At 45.0% G+C, this 20056-nt stretch overlaps 1 protein-coding gene across 1 annotated transcript in view; it reads right to left on the reverse strand.

The window, feature by feature from the left end:
• VPS41 (VPS41 subunit of HOPS complex) overlaps nt 1–11090 on the reverse strand; it is a 1049902-nt gene extending 1038812 nt beyond the window's left edge. The window contains exons 1-2 of the mRNA XM_068238292.1: nt 10953–11090; nt 10270–10344 (exon numbers count right to left, since the gene is read on the reverse strand). Of these exons, the coding sequence (XP_068094393.1) occupies nt 10270–10344; nt 10953–11090 (213 nt within the window). The remainder of the gene's footprint in view (nt 1–10269; nt 10345–10952) is intronic.
• Nucleotides 11091–20056: the final 8966 nt, after the last annotated feature.

The following is a 20056-nucleotide window of genomic DNA, read 5'->3' on the forward strand; positions in this document are numbered from 1 at the left end:
CCTAGTGGCCCAACTCTCAGCTGAGAAAAACATCAACATATTGCTCATATACCGCCCCCCAGGTAATGGCTCAGCCTTCCTTAAAGGATACCCGAGTTGACATGTGACAGGATGAGATAGACATGGGTATGTACAGTGCCTAGCACACAAATAACTATGCTGTACTCCTGTTTTTCTTTCTCTGTCTGAAAGAGTTAAATATCAGGTATGTAAGTGGCTGACTCAGTCCTGACAGGAAGTGACTATAGTGTGACCCTCACTGATAAGAAATTCTAACTATTAAACACTTTCCTAGCAGAAAATGGCTTCTGAGAGCAGGAAAAAGATAAAAGGGGTAAATAGTTCATAAATGTTAGCTCTGGTATACTTCAATAAATGTGTCATTGAGCATAAACAATAAAACAGTTAACATTTAAAAAGTAGATATAAACATAAAATAAAACTGTGGAATATCTTAAAAAGTCATTTTTTGGAGAAGGGAGACAGATACAAACAAACAACAAACACAGAACACTTATATCGCGCTTTTCTCCTGGCGGGCGTTTATTTCATTAGTATATTTTCACCTCGGGTGTCCTTTAAGGAAATCTCTGAACTCATATCCTGCCTAACAGTGGAACACCCTAGATCGATCATCCTGCATGGGTGGATGATCACGACTCACACCTAGGAAGAGAACTACTTCTCATCATGAATGAACTGGATTTAACTCAGGCTGTCAACCTCCCTACCCACAAGAAAAGGCACACTCTAGATCTTATATTCCATTCTGGACTTTTAATATAACACACGGAAATAAACCCAGTGGTACTGGTCAGACCACCACAGCATCCACTTCTCTCTGACAGCACCAGCGATAAAACAGAGGGAAAGAACTCACAAAATACTGCTTTTGGAAAGATGTCTCACTCCAGCACATTCAGAATATCCTCAACACCGACAGACTGACCAAATCATTGCTCAGACCTAGACTCCATGATCCTGAAGTTCAACCATGCTGTTTCATCTACTTTTGTCGTCCTTGCTCCAGTACGCATCAAACGTTCTATAACACTTCACCATGCACAGTGGTTTGATAGCTCATTAAAGGACCTAAAGAAATAAGTGCGCAGACTAGAAAGAAAATGGTGCAAATTTAATTATTCAAGAGATAAACACATCCTTGTCTCTCACCTGGAAAGCTACCAAAATGCAATCACCAAGAAAAAAATCATCCTACCTATCACAGGAGATCGAAAAGGTTGCCAAAAGGCCAGCCCAATTATTCCGCACAGTTGATAGCCTCTGTAACCCATACTGTCAAAATCCTAGTATAAATTCCTCAAAGGAGCTATGTGAGAAATGTGCTTGCTACTTTTCTGACAAACTGTCCCCTATATGGTCTTTCATTTAGTCCACGGCACCTAAGACTAATTCAACTCCTGTTAATAGTTGCAAGAACAACCTAACACCCTGGACTGACTTCAGAGGCATAAGTGAGGAAGAGATCTCAGACATCCTCCGTCACCTGTGCCAGATAACCTTCGACCAGGACCAAGTAAGCACATGCTGAAATGCAACCTGCTTGGACCAGCACTTTACAAAATAGTCAATTGCTCTCTGCAAGCATGGAGGTTTCCTACCTCTCTAAAAGAAGTAATAATCAAGCCCTTTCCTAAAAAAAACTTCCATGGATCCAGATACAATGAGCAGCTACAGACCTGTCTCCAACCTCTCCTTCTTAGGTAAAGTTATTGAAAAGGCTGTCTATCTGCAACTTGAAGCCAGGCTCTCAGCAAACAACATCCTGGACCCACTACAATCTGTTCATGACAAGGAACAGAGGGGAATGCTCCATTCGAATCCTGTTGGATTTTCAGCAGCTTTTGATACAGTTGACCATGAAATCTTGCTCAACAGACTGCAGGAGTACTGTGGCATCAGTGGCTCAGTCCTGTGGTTCAGATTGTTCTCGACTGACAGAACACAGAGAGTATCCCTAGGACCTATCATATCCAACCCTGCACCTCTAAAATTTGGAGTGCCACAAGGATCAATCATATCTCATCTGTTGTTTGCAATCTACTTGCTACAATTATCCAACAACATGGCTTGACGTACCACTGCTATGCTTATGAGATGCAGCTTTACCTCTCCTTCAAACCTGGTGGAACAGACCCAACGCTACAGGCATGGATGAATGACAACTGGTTAAAACTGAATGCTTCTGAAACGGAGGTCTTTGTTGTCCAAAACCAGCACTTGGCATCAAAACAACTATCCTGAATCAACACCAATCAGGATTGGGAATTCAGACAAACAGCTCTGACCTTGTGCACAGCCTTGGTGTGCTAATCGATGGGGAATAGAGCATCAGAAACCAAATCTCGGCTGTAGTCAAACCTTCCTACAGTGGTTTGCAAAAGTATTCGGCCCCCTTGAAGTTTTCCCCATTTTGTCATATTACTGCCACAAACATGAATCAATTTTATTGGAATTCCACGTGAAAGACCAATACAAAGTGGTGTACACGTGAGAAGTGGAACGAAAATCATACAGGATTCCAAACATTTAAAAAAAAAAACTGCAAAGTGGGGTGTGCGTAATTTTTCAGCCCCCTGAGTCAATACTTTGTAGAACTACCTTTTTCTGCAATTACAGCTGCCAGTCTTTTAGGGAATGTCTCTACCAGCTTTGCACATCTAGAGACTGAAATCCTTGCCCATTCTTCTTTGCAAAACAGCTCCAGCTCAGTCAGATTAGATCGACAGCGTTTGTGAACAGCAGTTTTCAGATCTTGCCACAGATTATCGATTGGATTTAGATCTGGACTTTGACTGGGCCATTCTAACACATGCTGTCTCTATACAAGACCAGCGCTCCGACCATAAATCCTCTTTGTATAGATTGTAGCCACCACCAAGGACACCCTAAAAGGTCCACACTTGCCAGCTGCGATGGGCCAGTAATCACAGTGGCCCCAATTCGCCTTTGGGGTACTTGCCAGGCTCCCCACACCCTGTGGCTGACACCTCTCAAAGTTCTCTCCTTATCTCCTTCTTGGGTCACATATACACCTCAATATAAACAAAGGCTATCATTGCGCAGATATTATATAATAAAAGACGGTTTATTAAAAGGTTCCACTCACATATTACAAGCAGATGGTAAGCCTGTGGAGTATAGGAACGGGCTCCACCCCGTACGGCCTCCCGGGCTGACCGCCGATATGATGTTAATCCAGGGTTATGCTCGCTCCACCACGCCACCGCATCCCACTGCTCCCACTCCTGTTAGTTCCGCATATGGCTCCTCCCTATCGATTTCGTCATGAAATTACTTTACAAATGTACTTTTTACTGTAGACACACGTTACAGGAAGTAAAACGTGTATGCTTTACTTCCACTTTTGTCAATGAACACCTTGCATATCATTGATGCCAGTATTCATTAAACCAAGGCACTCAGATCGGTGGATGGAAACTGTGTTCCCATTCACTGATCTGTGCACTAACGGGTGGCAATGAAAACAGCATGTGGGAACGAACAGGAGCGCACGCACATTGGCAATCGCAGCAGTAGACTAATATCTACGTCCCTGGGACTTCAGTTGAAGTTCTGCAGTGCATAAATATAATGCTAATGGGTGTGGTAACTAGTTAATTCCACTTCCAACAAATTTAAAGGTACTGCAAGATTATATGACTTATTGTGGGACTAGAAAAGAGCGGCTTTGGAGATGAAAAAAAAAACAAACAAAAGTCTCATTGCCCAACCCACTGGGAGAGTTTGTTGAAGGACACTTGGAGGTGGTTTTACTAAGAATCCGAATACCATCTCACCCATATATTTCTATACTACCTGCCAATACACAATCACTTTAAATACAATTCATTATACAAATAAATCAGGCCTAACATGTAATTTGCAAATCAGTGAATACCTTTAATGCAAAAACTGACAATAAAATATGTTAAAATCAAAAAGTTTGCAGTGCTTCAGATATTACATTTTACTGGCCAGAGATAATTATACACACGTATGTCATGCTCACCACACACATACAATCTAAAGGTAGACCAGGATCTCCTCAACCATATAACTAGTGCCATAGCAAATGATTATCCTCACTGGCTCAGGATATTACTTAAAGGAATACTATTGATTCACATTTTTTTCAATTGACACAGGAATTGTTTGGGAAGTGCTGCTAAGTACTGGTGTATACATTTTAGTAGCAACTTCTTTGTTTACGGTTATCAATATACATTCAAACTTTACTGACGCCAAAACTGACGGCTGACTGAGCCCCTCACACTTGATCAGTTAACTCTATGTGTAGCTCTGTGTGTGACAGAGAAGAGAGCTCCCAACAGCTGCAGCTCCTGTGTTTCTGACTGACCTGTCTAAAGAGAGCAGAGGAAATGTAACAAATTGTCACAGCTTTTTCATACTGTTTTTGCTTTCAGAGTTTGATATGTTTGATATTTGCTTTCTGTAGTCAGATATGCAACTCTGGCTGTGCATTGAAGCAGACACCCCTTCTGCAATTGATTTGTCCCAATATAGCTAAATCCTACCCTCAATAAATTACAGCTTTTGCCTCTGATATTTAACATGAAAAGTAGGAAAATGTTTACACAGCTACTTGGACATTATTTGCACACTGTCATTTTAGAACACTTGGGTATCAATAGTATTCCTTTAAACCATAAAAGTGTGGTCACCAGGATGGCAAACAGGATAGTCTTTTATCCCCAAGGTATATGCGAATAACGATGCGAATAATTCAGATTAAACACAGTCACCGTATATTAGGTTTGTCTCACAGTTTATGCAGTCAGCCGGTAGTTTGTGATATGCACAATTTTAGTAAGGGTATTAATGGTAACAGACAGTGGTGTATAAAGTGACTGGGGCTTGAGCTGTATGCTTTGACAGACTCACCACCTCTTCACGGGCACCGTCGCCTCCCGCTTGATTTGCTACTTCCTGATCCTCTCCTCCGGATATAAGACAGGCTTACCATCTGGGCACGAAGATGGATCAAGGGGCTTTGATCCCAGTATACGTTGCTGGCCCGCCGCCGGCTGGCATCCCAGAGGTCACATGGTGGGAGACGTATGCACTGGCCAGTGACATCAAGTCCCCATACACCTACGTGTTTCACGCCTCCTGGGTGTTTCCTCAGGGTGTGTATGTCTCTCCAATAAGCACTCTCCTTTTATCACTAAGGGCAAACTAATCTTCCTCCTCTCACAATGCTGACAAGTTGTCATAGCAATTTTAAACCTACTACAATACGCTGGACAATACAAAGTTAGCAAGAACCTCCATATATTGGCTAAAGTTCAAATTTATGTTGCAGACTACTCCTTGAAAAAATTGACATTGAGTTAGATAACTGCCCATGCAGGTGTTCAGTTTTGCTAGCTCTGTATTATTACAAGTTAGTTGAGCAACTGGTGCAATATTAATCAGGATAGTTTATTAGGTGTTGTAGGTTGTTTTGAGAATTTTCATAGAAAGTGTTAATATAGCCGCGGCACGCCAGGGATCAGAAGCAGCCGAATGTAGCTCTGCTCCCCCCGCTTACTTACCGCCGCTATTACAGGGCTTTAGAACGCCACTTTCTGCACCAAATACAGAGGCCCCTTCCCCATACACTGGTGCATGTCGAAGAGAAAGAAGTCCAGTCTAGCGCAACGGCAGCCATCAGTATACAACTACTTCTTACGGACACGTGCAATCTCCGCCATGTCACAGAATGGCCACGCCTCGCCAGCTCCTTCACAGGATTCTTCCTCTGATGTCGGCCCTGACTGGGCACATGCAAGACTGGAGCTCAGCAAAGGCCTCACAAAACAGGACTTAGAGGAGAGCCTGGATGCTATATACAACAAGATAGCAAATTTTAATCCGAGCTCTGCCGGGTAGAGGCCTCTCTGACACAGGAGATAGCCTCCCTGGGCAGCAGAACAGAGCTTTTGGAAACTAAACATGATGAGCTTCTCAAGTCTCATGAAGAATTGGTATAAAACACCTTTAAGAACACATAAGATGTTTCCCACCGCCGTCCCCCTTTGTTTTAGGGATTGTCAAGATAATAGCTTATTCTGCCATATTTTTTTTTTAACTGCCCAGTGGTACAAGCTCTGCCCAAGGAACAATCTGGGAAAGTTTCCGAGGCGATCTGAGCAATCATCCGTCTTCTACTATACATTTACAAGCAAAACATGTACTTTTGTTAACCCCAAATGAAAGTATCCCCCAAAAATGGAAAAGGCTATACTTCTATCCTATGGGCTATTGTGCGTAATTGGAAGCAATCTGTAATCAGGGCCAGCCCGCCCATGAGGCGGGGTGAAACTTTTGCCTAAGGCGGCACTTCTGGGGGGGCGGCACCCGCCCGTCCGTGGGTGTGGGGGGCCGCCCGAGCTGGAGGGGATAGCGGGCAGGAAGGGGGTATTGGGCCTAGTGGCGAGGAGGGGGGTCGGACCCCCCCTCCCTCGCCTGGGTCCCCCATCCTCCGCTACCCTCCAGCTTTAAAAAGTTACGTCGCTGGCTGCAGCTATAAGAGGCATTGGGCGGGGATCACTCACCTCTTCCTCGTTCCAGCGTGCGCTCCACTGACGTCATTTCCTGTGACGTAGCAGGAAGTGACGTCAGTGGAGCGCAGGCTGGAACGAGGAAGAGGTGAGCGATCCCCGCCCGTTGCCTCTTACAATAGCTGCAGCCAGCGACGTAACATTTTAAAGCTGGAGGGGAGCGGAGGATGGGGGACCCAGGCGAGGGAGGGGGGGTCCGACCCCCCTCCCCGCCGCTAGGCCCAATACCCCCTTCTTGCCTGCTATCCCCTCCAGCTCGGGCGGCCCCCACACCCACGGCTTTGGGGGGGGGGGGGGGGGGGGGGCGGTGATTTCTTTAAAGCTTGCCTCAGGCGGCAAAAAGTCTAGGGCCGGGCCTGTCTGTAATACCCTCAGAACAAATACCGCAAAGAGTGGAAAGTGTTCGAACTATAGACCACCTCCATCATACTTTGCAGGATACAATGTTTAAATGTTATGCTGACTGGGATTGTTGGTCCAATGTCACTATTCTGGGTATAAATTGAACATCACCAACTGTTGTTTTAACGTGCTGTGTAATTTCTTTGAAATTGCAGGATTTGTAGGTTTGGTCTATTTGCTTTACGTACAGGGATATTACTATTGGAATTTATGCTGGTTGATATTTTCTGTTATAGTTGCTATGTTGCCTTTCTGGGTCATTTTTCTACCTTTTATGCAGATTTGTGATATGTTAAGCAATACATCAAACGTGTTATGCAATGCTGCTCATTACTAAATATATGTAACACAATATATTTTTTTCTGCAATAAAACAAAGGGAAAGAAAGTGTTAATCAGCGGCGTCGCTAGGGGCTTAGCTCCGGGGCTAGTGCCCCGAACCTCGGCAAAGGTGCCTGGAATCTGGGGTTCCGGTCCGCCCACCAGCAGTGCCCCAAACGCTGGAGACTCGCAGCAGCTGTTACTATGGCTGCATCTCCTCTAGCTTCATTGTGCGTCCAGGGGTGGAGATAAAGATGCTCGTAGCCTGATGGGGTATCACATGAGGCCGGGCAGCCAGTGAGAGGAGTGAGGCACACTCTGCTCTCTCACTGGCTGCCTAGCCCCATGTGATCTCGGCTAGCTTCAAGCGCTTTGAGTCCGACAGGAGAAAGGCGCTATACAAATACTGCAATTATTATTATTATTACAAGCATTTCTATCTCCGCCCATAGAGACCAGGAACCTAGCAGTGAAAGCGATGGGCTCGCTGGGGAGACACGTGAATGAAAAGGCAAGTGAGTGTCTCCAGTCCCAGCTGCCCCACTCTCTGCATACACAAGACACAGCCTGTGTCAGACTGTGCCTGCGTGCTGATGGAGGCAATGTTTGTGTATAGTGTATGAGTCCCCTGACCTCCACCCTGTGCCCACATTACTGTGATGATTGGTGGGCAGTGGACAATCGTTATTACTCCCTGACTCCTATATGCTGCTTTAATAAAACTAGCTGAGGGAGTAGGAACAATCTGCCTGGAGGTCAGGCATACTCTGTGTAACCCTCTCACCCCCCTTCCTTACACTATTCAGTCTCACTGACTGACCTGCCCTCTCCTCTTTCATTTTATCTGCTCACTCCAGCCTGCATTTTCTTTTATTAACCCTTTCACTGCTTGTCCTAGCTTCTACAGCTTTGTGTAGCCTAATTTAATCATTTGTAGCTGCTGCTGATCTTCTCCCATTAAGAATGTCTTAAAGTGTACCAGAGATGATTGATAATTACCGTTTTATACTTATCCTGGGGCATCCTCACGCCCCATGCGCACAGATTGCTCCCACGCCGCTGTCCTCTGCTCCCTGCTGCTCCGGTATCGGGTCCCGTTAGTTCTGCCAGTCTGCGCAAGAGAAATGTGCCCGCTACGTATCTCTGGTGGCCGCTGGAGAGATACATAAAGAGCGCACTTCCTCTTGCGCAGACTGCCCGCGACTGGCTGAACTCTACGTAACCCGATACCGGAGCTGCAGGCAGCGGAGGACGGCATTGTGGGATCAATCCATGCGCATGGGGCTGGAGGAAGCCCCAGATATGTATAAAACGGTATGTATCAATCATCTCTGGTTTCCTTTAAGGTGGCCATAAATCAGCAACTTGGTAGCCGATCGACCATCCGATTCAATAATTTTAGAATCAAATGAAAATCTTTGAAGATTGGTTGCCTATTTTGGTCGGACATGCTGCAATATGTAGGGCCGACTTTCTGGATCGGATGTGTGGGGATAACAGTGAACGATATCAGGACAAGCAACAAACGTGATGTAACCCCCGGCGCTGTTCCCACAGTGTATAAATGTACATGTATGTGTGCATTTATACATTACCTGTCCTGTGTCACGTTGCCCGTCCTTCTGAATCCGCCGCTCTTCCATTAGCCCTATACATACCACCGGAGTGTGCTGTGTGCCGGCGGCTTGTATGGGGCTAATGGGGGATTCAGAAGATGGATGGGCATCACGACACAGGGCAGGTAATGTATAAACACACACATACATGCACATTTATAGACTAGAGCAGTGTTCCCCAACACTGTCCTCAAGGCCCACCAACACTGCATGTTTTGTGGAAATCCACACAGGTAGTTAATCAGCTCTGCTGAGACACTAATTACCTCACCTAAGAATGTTTGTGGTTTTCTGCAAAACATGTAGTGCTCATTTCCACTAACGTGAATCTGCATGCTTTTTCTACATGCAGATTCACATGACATATGCAAGTCAATGGGCCTGTTTCCATTACAGGCGAAATTAGATTACCCCCACAGGCAAAAAAAAAAAAACCTGTCCGCCTCTGTCAGAATTTTCTGTTAATGTGTATGCATTTTTGCGTATGCATTTGCGCATGTGGAAGTCAATAGTAATGAATAGCGACAGTAAAATCACATAAAATTGCATGAAAAACCATACACATGCAAATCCGCAGGTGTTTTTTTCCAAAGCAGATTCGCCTAGGTATTGTGGAAACGGGCCCATACTGTTGGTGGGCCTTGAGGACAGGGTTGGGGAACTCTAGACTAGAGAACGGAGGCAGACTCTGCCGGTTCCTGAGAGATTTCATTCTGAAAATGATTGGGAATCGGCCTGTGGTGTATGGGCAGCCGACAGATCTCTCTCTAATCAGATTTGATCAGAGACAGATTTGTCTCTTGGTCGAATCTGTCCATCATCGCTAGATGCATGGCTACCTTTGGGCCTTAGGCTACATTACAGAATGCGGTTGGTGAGGCCACCCATGACCACGCCCACTTTTGCCATGCCGCGCTATTCGCGCCGCACATTCTCCCTTGGTGCCCCAGATCTCCCAGGATCCTAGCAATGCCCCTGGTTTTAATATAGCTTTACTGTCAAATACTGAATCATTGTATCCTTCTGCTACATGTTCTAGGATAGAGGATGTACTGTATCTTTTCACCTGTGTTGAGTCATAATGAAAATTCTGTGTACAGGTTGTCGCACTGCTTTTTGCACAACTCTATACCAATGATGCTTGTTAATTGTTAATTGATGCTGGGTATTCCTTTGTATGTTTTGAAAAACATAAAACTTTTAAAGAGAAAAAATAACATTTGACAATAAACATAACACTGTAAATAAAACCAAAATGAATATGCATATTTCTTTGTTTTACATAAAATCTAGATCATCTCAGTGATATTTTTAACACAGTCTAATGAAACATTATAATGTACCTTGCCATCCTCTGCACAGATTCCCACATGCTCTCCACTTTCATCCAGACTAATCTGATTGATCTTCACAGTACTCTGCAGAATGGAATATACAGTTAGTGACAAAAATATTGGTATTGTGTAAATTAACAGTAATTCATTTAACTGACTTTAGGTTTGTTATATTTGCAATTGATGGAAGAAGTGGCTTCCTACAGATTTGAACTTATAGCATTACAAGAGACTATTAGAAAAAAAAAGCGTGTGTGTATACCTGTGTGTGTGTGTGTATATATATATATATATATATATATATATATATATATATATATATATATATATATATATATATATATATATATATATATATATGATTGAGGTCAGGGTATCAAGGGTCTCCTTTCATGCAGTTAGCAGCCAATTATATCGAGGCATTTGCTTTTGGTACACATGGCTTAGGCAAAAAAAAAAAAGCAATAAAGCACTCCACATTAGCGGAGAATAGTACATGATACATTACAGAACATAGGCAACGTTAACATTGACAACAGCACATTGACATTTCTGCAATAGTGTCTGCTACCTACAGTATACAGAAGAGAAGAAAGAAAGAAAGAACTCTGAGCATGTGTAGTAGGTAGATAGTAGCTTTACAGTTCAGGAGGTGGGCGTTAGTGGTGGTTGGCATTTAATAGAAGAACTGCCTGAGGGAAGAAGGAGTTCCGACGTCTGCTGGTTTTGGATCGAATGGTTCGGTAGCGCCGACCCAGCGGGAGAGGCTCAAAGAAGCAGCTGCCAGGGTGAGAAGGGTCACAGGAAATTCTATTTGCCCTCTTCCTCATCCTGGTGGTGTGGAGGTGGTCGAGGGATGGTAGGTGTGATCCAATGATCTTTTCTGTCTTGTTAATTACTCTTTGCAGTTTATGTCTGTCGCTCGCCGTTGCTCCAGCATACCAGACGATGGGAGGAGCAGAGAATAGATTCCGTAGTTGCAGTGTAGAAGCTGGTCAGCAGCTCCCTAGGAATGCCAAATTTCTTAAGTTCGCGCAGGAAAAATAGCCTCTGCCGTGCCTTTTTCTGGATTCTGACAGTGTTTTGCCCCCATTTTAGGTCAGTGGATAAGGTTGTGCCTAGGAACCGCACAGTTAGTACTCTGGAGACCACGGTCTCACCTATGTTGACACGTGGAAGGGCTGGAGGGTACTTTCTAAAGTCAACAATCAGCTCAACAGTCTTTGTTGCATTGAGGACGAGATCGTTACTCTTGCACTAGTTACAGATTCTCTCTGTTTCGCTGTGGTACTCATGCTCACAGTTGCTGTTGATGAGACTGATGATGGTTGTGTCATCAGCAAATTTGATGACCTTAACAGAATCAGTGGAGGAAGTGGTTTTTAGTATACAGGGAGAACAGTAAAGGGAACAGTACACACCCTTGAGGTGCTCCCGTATTTGTAATTCTCACGCTGGAGGAGCAGTTGCCGAGCTTGACCTGTTGCGTTCTGAGAGGAAGCTTCTGACCCATGCACAAAGAGTGGGGTCAACAGCGAGCTGCACCAGGTTGTCAATCAGAATGTCCGGGCAGATCATGTTGAAGGCAGAGCTAAATTTCAGAAACAGGATTCTGGCGTAGGAGTCAGGCCTTTCGAGGTGCTCCAAGATGTATGCGAGGCTAACATTGATGGCATGCTCAACGGACCTGTTTGCCCTGTATGCGAATTGAAATTGGTCAAGCCGTGCGTTGGTGGTGTGTTTGAGGTGAACGAGGACCAGCCGTTTAAGGATCTTCATGATGGTAGATGTTAAACCCACAGGTCTGAAGTTATTGAGGTCAGTGCTAACTGGCTTTTTGGGAACTGGTATGATTGGGGACCTCTTGAAACAGGAGGGTACTGTACCTTCCGCTAGCAACCTCTTGAACAGAGAGGTGAGCACAGGAGGTAGCTGATCCGCACAAGTTCTTAGGCAAGATGATGACGCACCGTCCAGGCCTGAGGCTTTCCTGGCGTTCAGCTTGCAAAGGAGCTTAAGAACTTCTGATTCCTGAACTACGACCGGTGCAGTGGCACTGCGGTCTCCCGGTGCCAAAAGCATGGTTCTTTTTTTTTGTACCATAGAAGAGGGTCAAGTCAGTAAGTCAGAAACTCCATGTGCTTCTCAGAGGTCATCTTCACACCTTCAGGAACTTTAAAGAGACTGTAATAAAAAAAATAAAAAAACATCACCTGGGGGGTATTAACCTCGGGAGGGGGAAGGGAAGCCTTAAGGTCCCAATGAGGCTTCCCCCATCCCTGTAGTTGCAGGGAACCCAGCGCAGGCTCCCTCATATCCTCCGGCAATCCTCCCCTGACAAGCCTTGATATATTTACCTTGCCGGGATCCAGCATAGGTGCAGTAACGGTTCTTCGTGCGGGCTAGGCAGAAATAGCAGAGCCTGATCATACCTACCTGGGCAGTAGAGCGGATCGATCGGCTTCGGCTATTTACACCTTAACCCGAAGGAAGAGTGGCTAGTGCGCCTGCGCAGGATCACGGAAGGTAAATATATACATTGTATAAATATATACATTGCCACACTTTGGGGGACCAGGGCAGGCTAATGGAGGTATGGAGGAGGGCAGAGGAAGCCTCGTTAGGATCCAGAGACTTCCCCCTCCCGAGGTAAGTATCCCAGGATCGATATTTTTTTATAAGTACAGATCCTCTTTATAGCAGCTGACCAGCTCCCTCCCTATAATTCCGTCCCAAAGCATGTCTCTGCCACCTCCTTGCTGACATTGCAGACATGTTGGGGCATGATGGCCATCCACTAATTACAGACTCCCTCCATCTGGACCATCCAGGTTTACACATCACTCATCAGTAAACAAGACTGTTTGAAAATTCCTCTTCTTGTAATTTTGGGCCCACTGTAGTGGTTTATACTTGTGAGCATTGGTTAGGGGTATTCAAATAGAAGCTATATGTATAACTGCAATCCTCTGGAGAAGTGATCTGCAATCTTGGCTCTCCTGTAAAGGAACTACAAGTCCCACAATGCATTGCAGGAGTCAAACAGTCACTGTCATAATTCATAAAGGCAAATGCATTGTGGGACTTGTAGTTCCTAAAGAGCTGGAGAGCCAAGTTTGAAGATCACTGCTCTGGAGGATCCTGAACCTTGATGTTTGTGGGGCTCCAGAGGCTTCAGCTTTAAATATGTGTTTGCTGCTTTGTATGTTTTTTTAGCAGCTGCTCTCTTAATCCGATGCATTTGTCTGGCAGAAAACTTCTTCATTTTGCCTTTATCTGCACAAACCCTTGTGTGCTCTGAGTCAACCACAAATATTTAAACAGTATGTTTTTGGGAAATATCTCAGGTTTTCATACCATGTCCAAAGCATTCAACTATTTCACACTTTTCAGCAACAGAGGGATTTTTTTTTTGTAACATGTTTATTAATAGCAAAATGTAATGACGAGTTTACAGCACTTGACCTACCAAGCCTTATCAAGGGCCAACTATCCATGCTAAACAACCCATTCACTAAAGAATAATGGCAACTTAAATCACAAAAAACTCCTGGCCCAGATGGGTTCACTAATGCATATTTCCGACGTTTCTCGGAAATACTGTGACCAATTCTCACTCAATTATGCAATAAATTCGCTACAGGTACTCCAATTCCAACAGAATCCTTAGCTACATCAATAACATTTATGCCTAAGCCTGATAAAAACGTATAACAGATCAAGTCTAGGAGTAGAAGGTTGCCGGCACTACGGGATCTATAGCCGTGTCACTGGGAGTGAAGATGGCCAGATACGCAAAAAGCCACCTTGATAATATTACAGATACTGCGTGCTCATGACTAAAATTGCGAAACATACACATAGGATCAGCATCAAAAAAGGAAAACAGTTGAATCAGGCACTGCAGTACATCCTGTTTTAATGGTGTTTTCAGTTGTGAGTAAAATCACCATTTGTATCAAAAATTGTGACATTCAAAAAGGTAGGTACAAAACATCATCATCTGTAGAAAAATCATCATGTGCAAACATCTTGTGCGTTCAAACAGTTGCAAGAGGAGGATGTCCTACCATATCAGAGGGTGGCGGTGGTGGGTGCAGGGCAACTGCCGTTTCGCACGGTGGTGCTTCTTCCGAGGCTGATACACGGTGGATCAGCCTCGGAAGAAGCAACGCCATGCGAAACGGCCGTTAGGCTATCGTTTTTGCCCTGCACCCACCACCGCCACCCTCTGATATGGTAGGACATCCTCCTCTTGCAACTGTTTGAACGCACAAGATGTTTGCACATGATGATTTTTCTACAGATGATGATGTTTTGTACCTACCTTTTTGAATGTCACAATTTTTGATACAAATGGTGATTTTACTCACAACTGAAAACACCATTAAAATAGTATACTGCAGTGCCTGATTCAACTGTTTTCCTTTTTTGATGCTAAAAACGTATAATTAACATCTAGTTATAGACCTATCTCACTGCTCGATGCAGATTAAAAGATTTATGCTAATGTAATGGATAGCAATGATTTAAAAGCGTTCACACATATAAAGAACTGAATGTTAATAAACTGCTAATGCAAAGTCTTTGCAAATCCACATGCAGAACTCCTTTGCAAATTCAGTCAACCTGCAAATGCAAAGGGGGCTCTCATCAATCAGGGGAGCGCTCTCAGTCCTAATCAATGCTCAAGATCGAACAAAGATTCAAGATTTATAGAGTAGCGTTCAAATCTGGTTATCAACTACACAGGCACTATGAATTCTTGGAAAAACAGCAGTCAACCACCTCTGAAATGCACAATACACCGTGCCCCCCCCCCCCCAAGGGTAACGACTCACCAGATGCTGAGACCTCCACGGTATATCTGCACTTGTGGGGTGTATGGCCACCCCCAGCCTCTCAGTCAATCTCCGTCTGCCATCCTCCACAATCCTGTAGAGTCTTCCAGCACACCTCACAAAGTAAAAAGTCTCCAAATAGCGTAAACTACCCTTAGGGCTCTTTATTAAAAATATTTTTAAATGTGTGCTAGCACTGTAAGACACAAACAGCAGTGTGGGTATCGAGATATGCCACCGCTGCTAGACCAGCCTCGCTAGGGAGCAACGGACCAAGCTATCCCTGCTAAGCTACCAGCTCGAGCCCCACAAACTTACTGCAAAAAAACCATACAAAATTGGGCTCAGCCACGCTGCATCCAGCGTGCTTGCAGCTCAAACTTCACAGCCGGACTCCACCCAACGTTGAGTTGCTATGGCAACTCATCAGGGGATGCAGAGCTGGCACTGTGAATTGATTATATTCCTGCTTGTGCTGTCTAATTGGTCAGGAGCATATCAGAGACCCACCGCGGTCCGGGGACATGGGATTTCACTTACAATGCAATACACAATCTTTAATTCCTCAAAGAGCCTACAAATACATATAAAACAAATTACAAGTCATCTGCATAGCACCATCCTAGCATATTAATAACATACAATATTACATAGTGTGATACAATCACATTACTCACTGCTCCCCTGCTGTCTTAAAGGGAAAGCGCTCAATAAACATAGTTGTAGGAAGCCCAATCGTAAGCTTCACTGTTCACAAAAGGTTGTATACTGGTGCATAACCATTACCATGGAAAGTCAATAAGCATTTTTCAGTTTTATCAGATCCCTAACAGTCCTCCCAGTAAGGCCCAATTGTATGCTTCACTGTTCACAAAAATGTGTATATTGGTGCATAAACATTACCATGGAAAGACAATAAGCATTTTTTAGTTCTATCAGACCCCTAACAGTCCTCCCAGTGAAGCCCAATCGTATGCTTCACTGTTCACAAAATTATGTATATTGGTGCATATGCATTACCATAAAGAAACAACCTTATTCAATTGGTTATCAGACCGGCGAATAAAGGGGGGGGGGGGGTTATACTGGGGAGGGAAGCCTATTTGGCATAACTTAATAGACTAGTTAGTGATCGTGACACTTATAGAAAATTAAGAAGGGAACCCACATCTGCATATCTGAACGAACTAAGAGAGATACTTAAGTATGACCTAAGAGAGGGACTGATTAATGATCGCGAGTATACATATCCTTACCTTCTGCCCCGAGGATTCCCTTCATCTATCAAACACCTAAAGTGCAAAAGGATGCGGTTAATCCTCCGAGCAGGACCATAATTAGTGGGATGGGATCAGTCACGCATAGACTTGGGGAATATCTGGACGATATGCTACAGCCAGCAATTAAGCTTATCCCCCATCTATTAAGAGACACAAAACATGCCCTAGAGGAGCTGGCGGGGGTTGTGGAGGAAGGGAACACATTGCTAGGAACAGCAGTTGTGTCTTCCCTGTACACCTGTATCCCACACTAGCATGGCCTCAGAGCAGTTAGACAGTATCTAATGAGGACCAACATGAAAACGAAACAAATTGAGTTTATAATAGAGTTGTTGCGATTTGCACTTGAACATAATTATTTTTGGCATAAAGATGAGTACTACCTCCAGGGCCGGGACAAGGCTTCCCAGCACCAGAGGCAGAGATTTCACAGTGCGCCCCCCCCCCCCCCCTACACGGGACATACACTATACACACACACACTCACTGTACATACACACCCATGCATGCACACACACACACTGTACATAGACAAACTATACATATACACACATGCAAACAAACACCTGCAGTGCTCTCAATGTAAATCCCTAATCTACCCTCACTTCACATGAGGGCAATGCTGACTGTCCTGAGAACACATCACATCAAGTCACATAGGCAGTGATGTGTGCGATTCCCTCTCTGCCTCTGTAAAAGCCCCCTTCCCCCCACCATACCTGCTTCTTCCCAGGCTTCACATAACAGCTGGGTGGTCTCTCGCCGTTACAGTCACCAATTAGCAGGGATCAGCGTTCACTGCTGCCTGAATGCTAGCAGCAGGAGGTCCCTGTCCCTCCTCACGGAGTCCAGCTACATTGCTGGCAAACTCACATGTGCAGTCCACAGTGACAGGCAACTCTGCAGGAAGCCGACACCAGTTCCGGTCCAGCAGAAATCGGCTTCCTGCTGTTGCCTAGCTACCCGATGCACACAGCCGTGCCTGTCATCTCTTTGATGACAGTGAGGCTGTTACAGTTTCGTTCACATCATTTAGCGCAGATGGCTGTGCGATTGGAACGCAACGCGTCCGATCGCACGCCATCTGCGCTCCTATGCGCTGCGCTGCAGATCCCATTCATTACAATGAATGGGATCTGCGCTGCGATTCCCAAAAATGCGTGCAGCACGCGATAGCGCAATCGCGCTGCCACGCAGCGCATATGATGGGAACGGTAGAAGGGCTGTCTATGCCCTTCTACCGTTCTTGCGTGTCGCACACTATACGCGCTGCCAAAATGCGCACGGCAGCGCGTATAGTCTGAACGAGGCCTTAGGCTAGATAGGAGCGCTTCACATCAGATATGAAGAAGATGCCAGGAGACTCGGTCGGGATGATTAGTTTAGTGGGGAGATCATAGAGCAGGAGGGGAGAGGGCAGTGCGGAGAGAGTGCAGAGGAATGCACCCTCTAGGGAAAGCGCTCAGAGGTTGCAGCCTGTCCTGCCTCTGCCCGGCCCTGACTACCTCCAAATATGTGGATGTGTGATGGGGTGGTGTATGCCCCCAGTTTTGCAAATATCTTTCTGGCATTAAGGGAGGAGGAAGTCCTATGAACAAGCTAATAGAGTAATTCAATGGGGGAGGTACAAAGATGACCTGATTATTTTGTGGAAGAGAGATTGTGATAGTTTCAAACAGTTCATACAACTCCTCAATTAGAACCTTTTGAATATCAAGTTGAATTTAGAATGCAGGAATGAGTTCATTCCCACTGACAGCTCACGCCATCCAAAATGGGTTAATGGAATACCTAGTGGTCAGTTCCTCAGGATTAAGAGGAACTGCACCAGCAGTGATGACTATTGTGCACAGTCGGAACTGCCGGTGTCCTGTTTTAAGGAGAAAGGGTATCCCCTCCAACAAGTACGTGAACAACAGGAACTATTGGGGAGAATGCCACAGGAGGACACGTTCCCGCCCACCTCTAGACAGAATGATGGGATGGACTTTTGATTTTTTTACTGGATTTAGCCAGGACAATAGGAATGTGGAATCCATATTTAAGAAACACTGGGGGGGGGGGGGGGGGGTCCCTAAAAATGATACTATCTTGGGCCCCCATTTGCCTGATGACCCTAAATTTACTTACCGGAAGAAATTAAAAAAATTACCTTGCACTTATGCAGCACAAAATGTGTTATTTGATGTGGTGAACTGTTGGTAAACAATATATTGGAAGGACTACCAAGTTGGTTAAAGGGGTTTTGTGGCATGTTAAAAAACAAACACACTGACACTTACCTGGGGCCGGGGATGGATCTAGGGGGGGGGGGGGGGGGGGGGGGGCAAGCGGGTCTCTTGCCCCAGGCGCAGATTGTTGAATTCTTAAAAAGGCGGCAAAATTTGGATGGGGAATGGCAAATTAGGGGCCAAAACCTGACCTTGCCCCAGGCGCAACTTGGGGCAACTTGGTCTAGATCCGTCCCTGCCTGGGGCTTCTATCGGCCCCCTGTAGCTGTCATGTCCTGCACCGTCCTCCTACGATCATCTGTTCACCGCCGCCGATCCAATTGTTCATCTAACATGTCTGCGGTTGCACGTGCTCGCTCTCCAGGAGCTTACTGCGCACAGTTAGATACCACTCTATCTGTCCTCACCTCGTACTGTGCATGTGCAGTAAGCTCCCGGAGACTCGAGCGGGAGCATGCACTATTCGTCGTTAGACGAATAACTGACCGGGATTGTAGGACGGCGGCGCGGGACATGACAGCTACAGGGGGCCGATAGAAGCCCCAGGTAAGTGTCAATTTGTTTGCTTTTTAACATGCCAAAGAACCCCTTTAAGAGAAGATGGGGTGAAATTAGGACAGGTTTACAAAGTCACAGTGTATCCAAGCATTTTTCAGACATACACCATTGTAATGGGGTGAATTAAAGATATGTGGGCTAGAGAATCTTAGGCCCTCTTGGAGGGGATGTAACAGGGAGAGGGAGATATCTAAAAAGGAAATCAGGTGGATGTACGACATGGGGACCCTTGCCCCCAGGGGCCTCAATGTTGAGATTGACTTGAATTGCTTCATAAGAAATGACTGGCTATATGGTGTTGGCATTGAGGCTCATGGGGTTGGGGTTGAGGTTGTCTGTGAGTTGTTCATGATCAGTACTGTCATGCTGTTGTGACATGTGGGTTTGTTATGACAGGTATAGTTGAAAGAAGACCCCCTTTTGTAAACAGTAAAGCATAAAGCATACAATTGGGCTTCATTGGAAGGACTGTTAGGGGTCTGATAGAATTGAAAAATGCTTATGGTCTTTCCATGGTAATGCTTATGCACCAATATACAACATTTTGTGAACAGTGAAGCATACGATTGGACTTCACTGGGAAGACTGTTAGGGTTCTGATAGAATTAGAAAATGCTTTTTGTACATGTATGTTGTATATGCTTAATAAGGCACACTGCATATGTATTCATATTTTATCTAAAGCATTTTTGAGCAGTGAAGCATAAGCATTATCGTACCTCTGGCAATCTAAGTGGGGAGAATGTCTGAGGTATTGCTGAACTGGTAGAAGCCCACGCTAGATTAAAACAATGCTCTGATATGATCTCTTTGGTGTTTAGATATCAATTTCCTACAACTATGTTTTTGAGCGCTTCCCCTTTAAGACAGCGGGGTAGCAGTGAGT

This window comes from Hyperolius riggenbachi, chromosome 5, assembly GCF_040937935.1.
Source record: "Hyperolius riggenbachi isolate aHypRig1 chromosome 5, aHypRig1.pri, whole genome shotgun sequence".
Lineage (NCBI taxonomy): Eukaryota > Metazoa > Chordata > Amphibia > Anura > Hyperoliidae > Hyperolius > Hyperolius riggenbachi.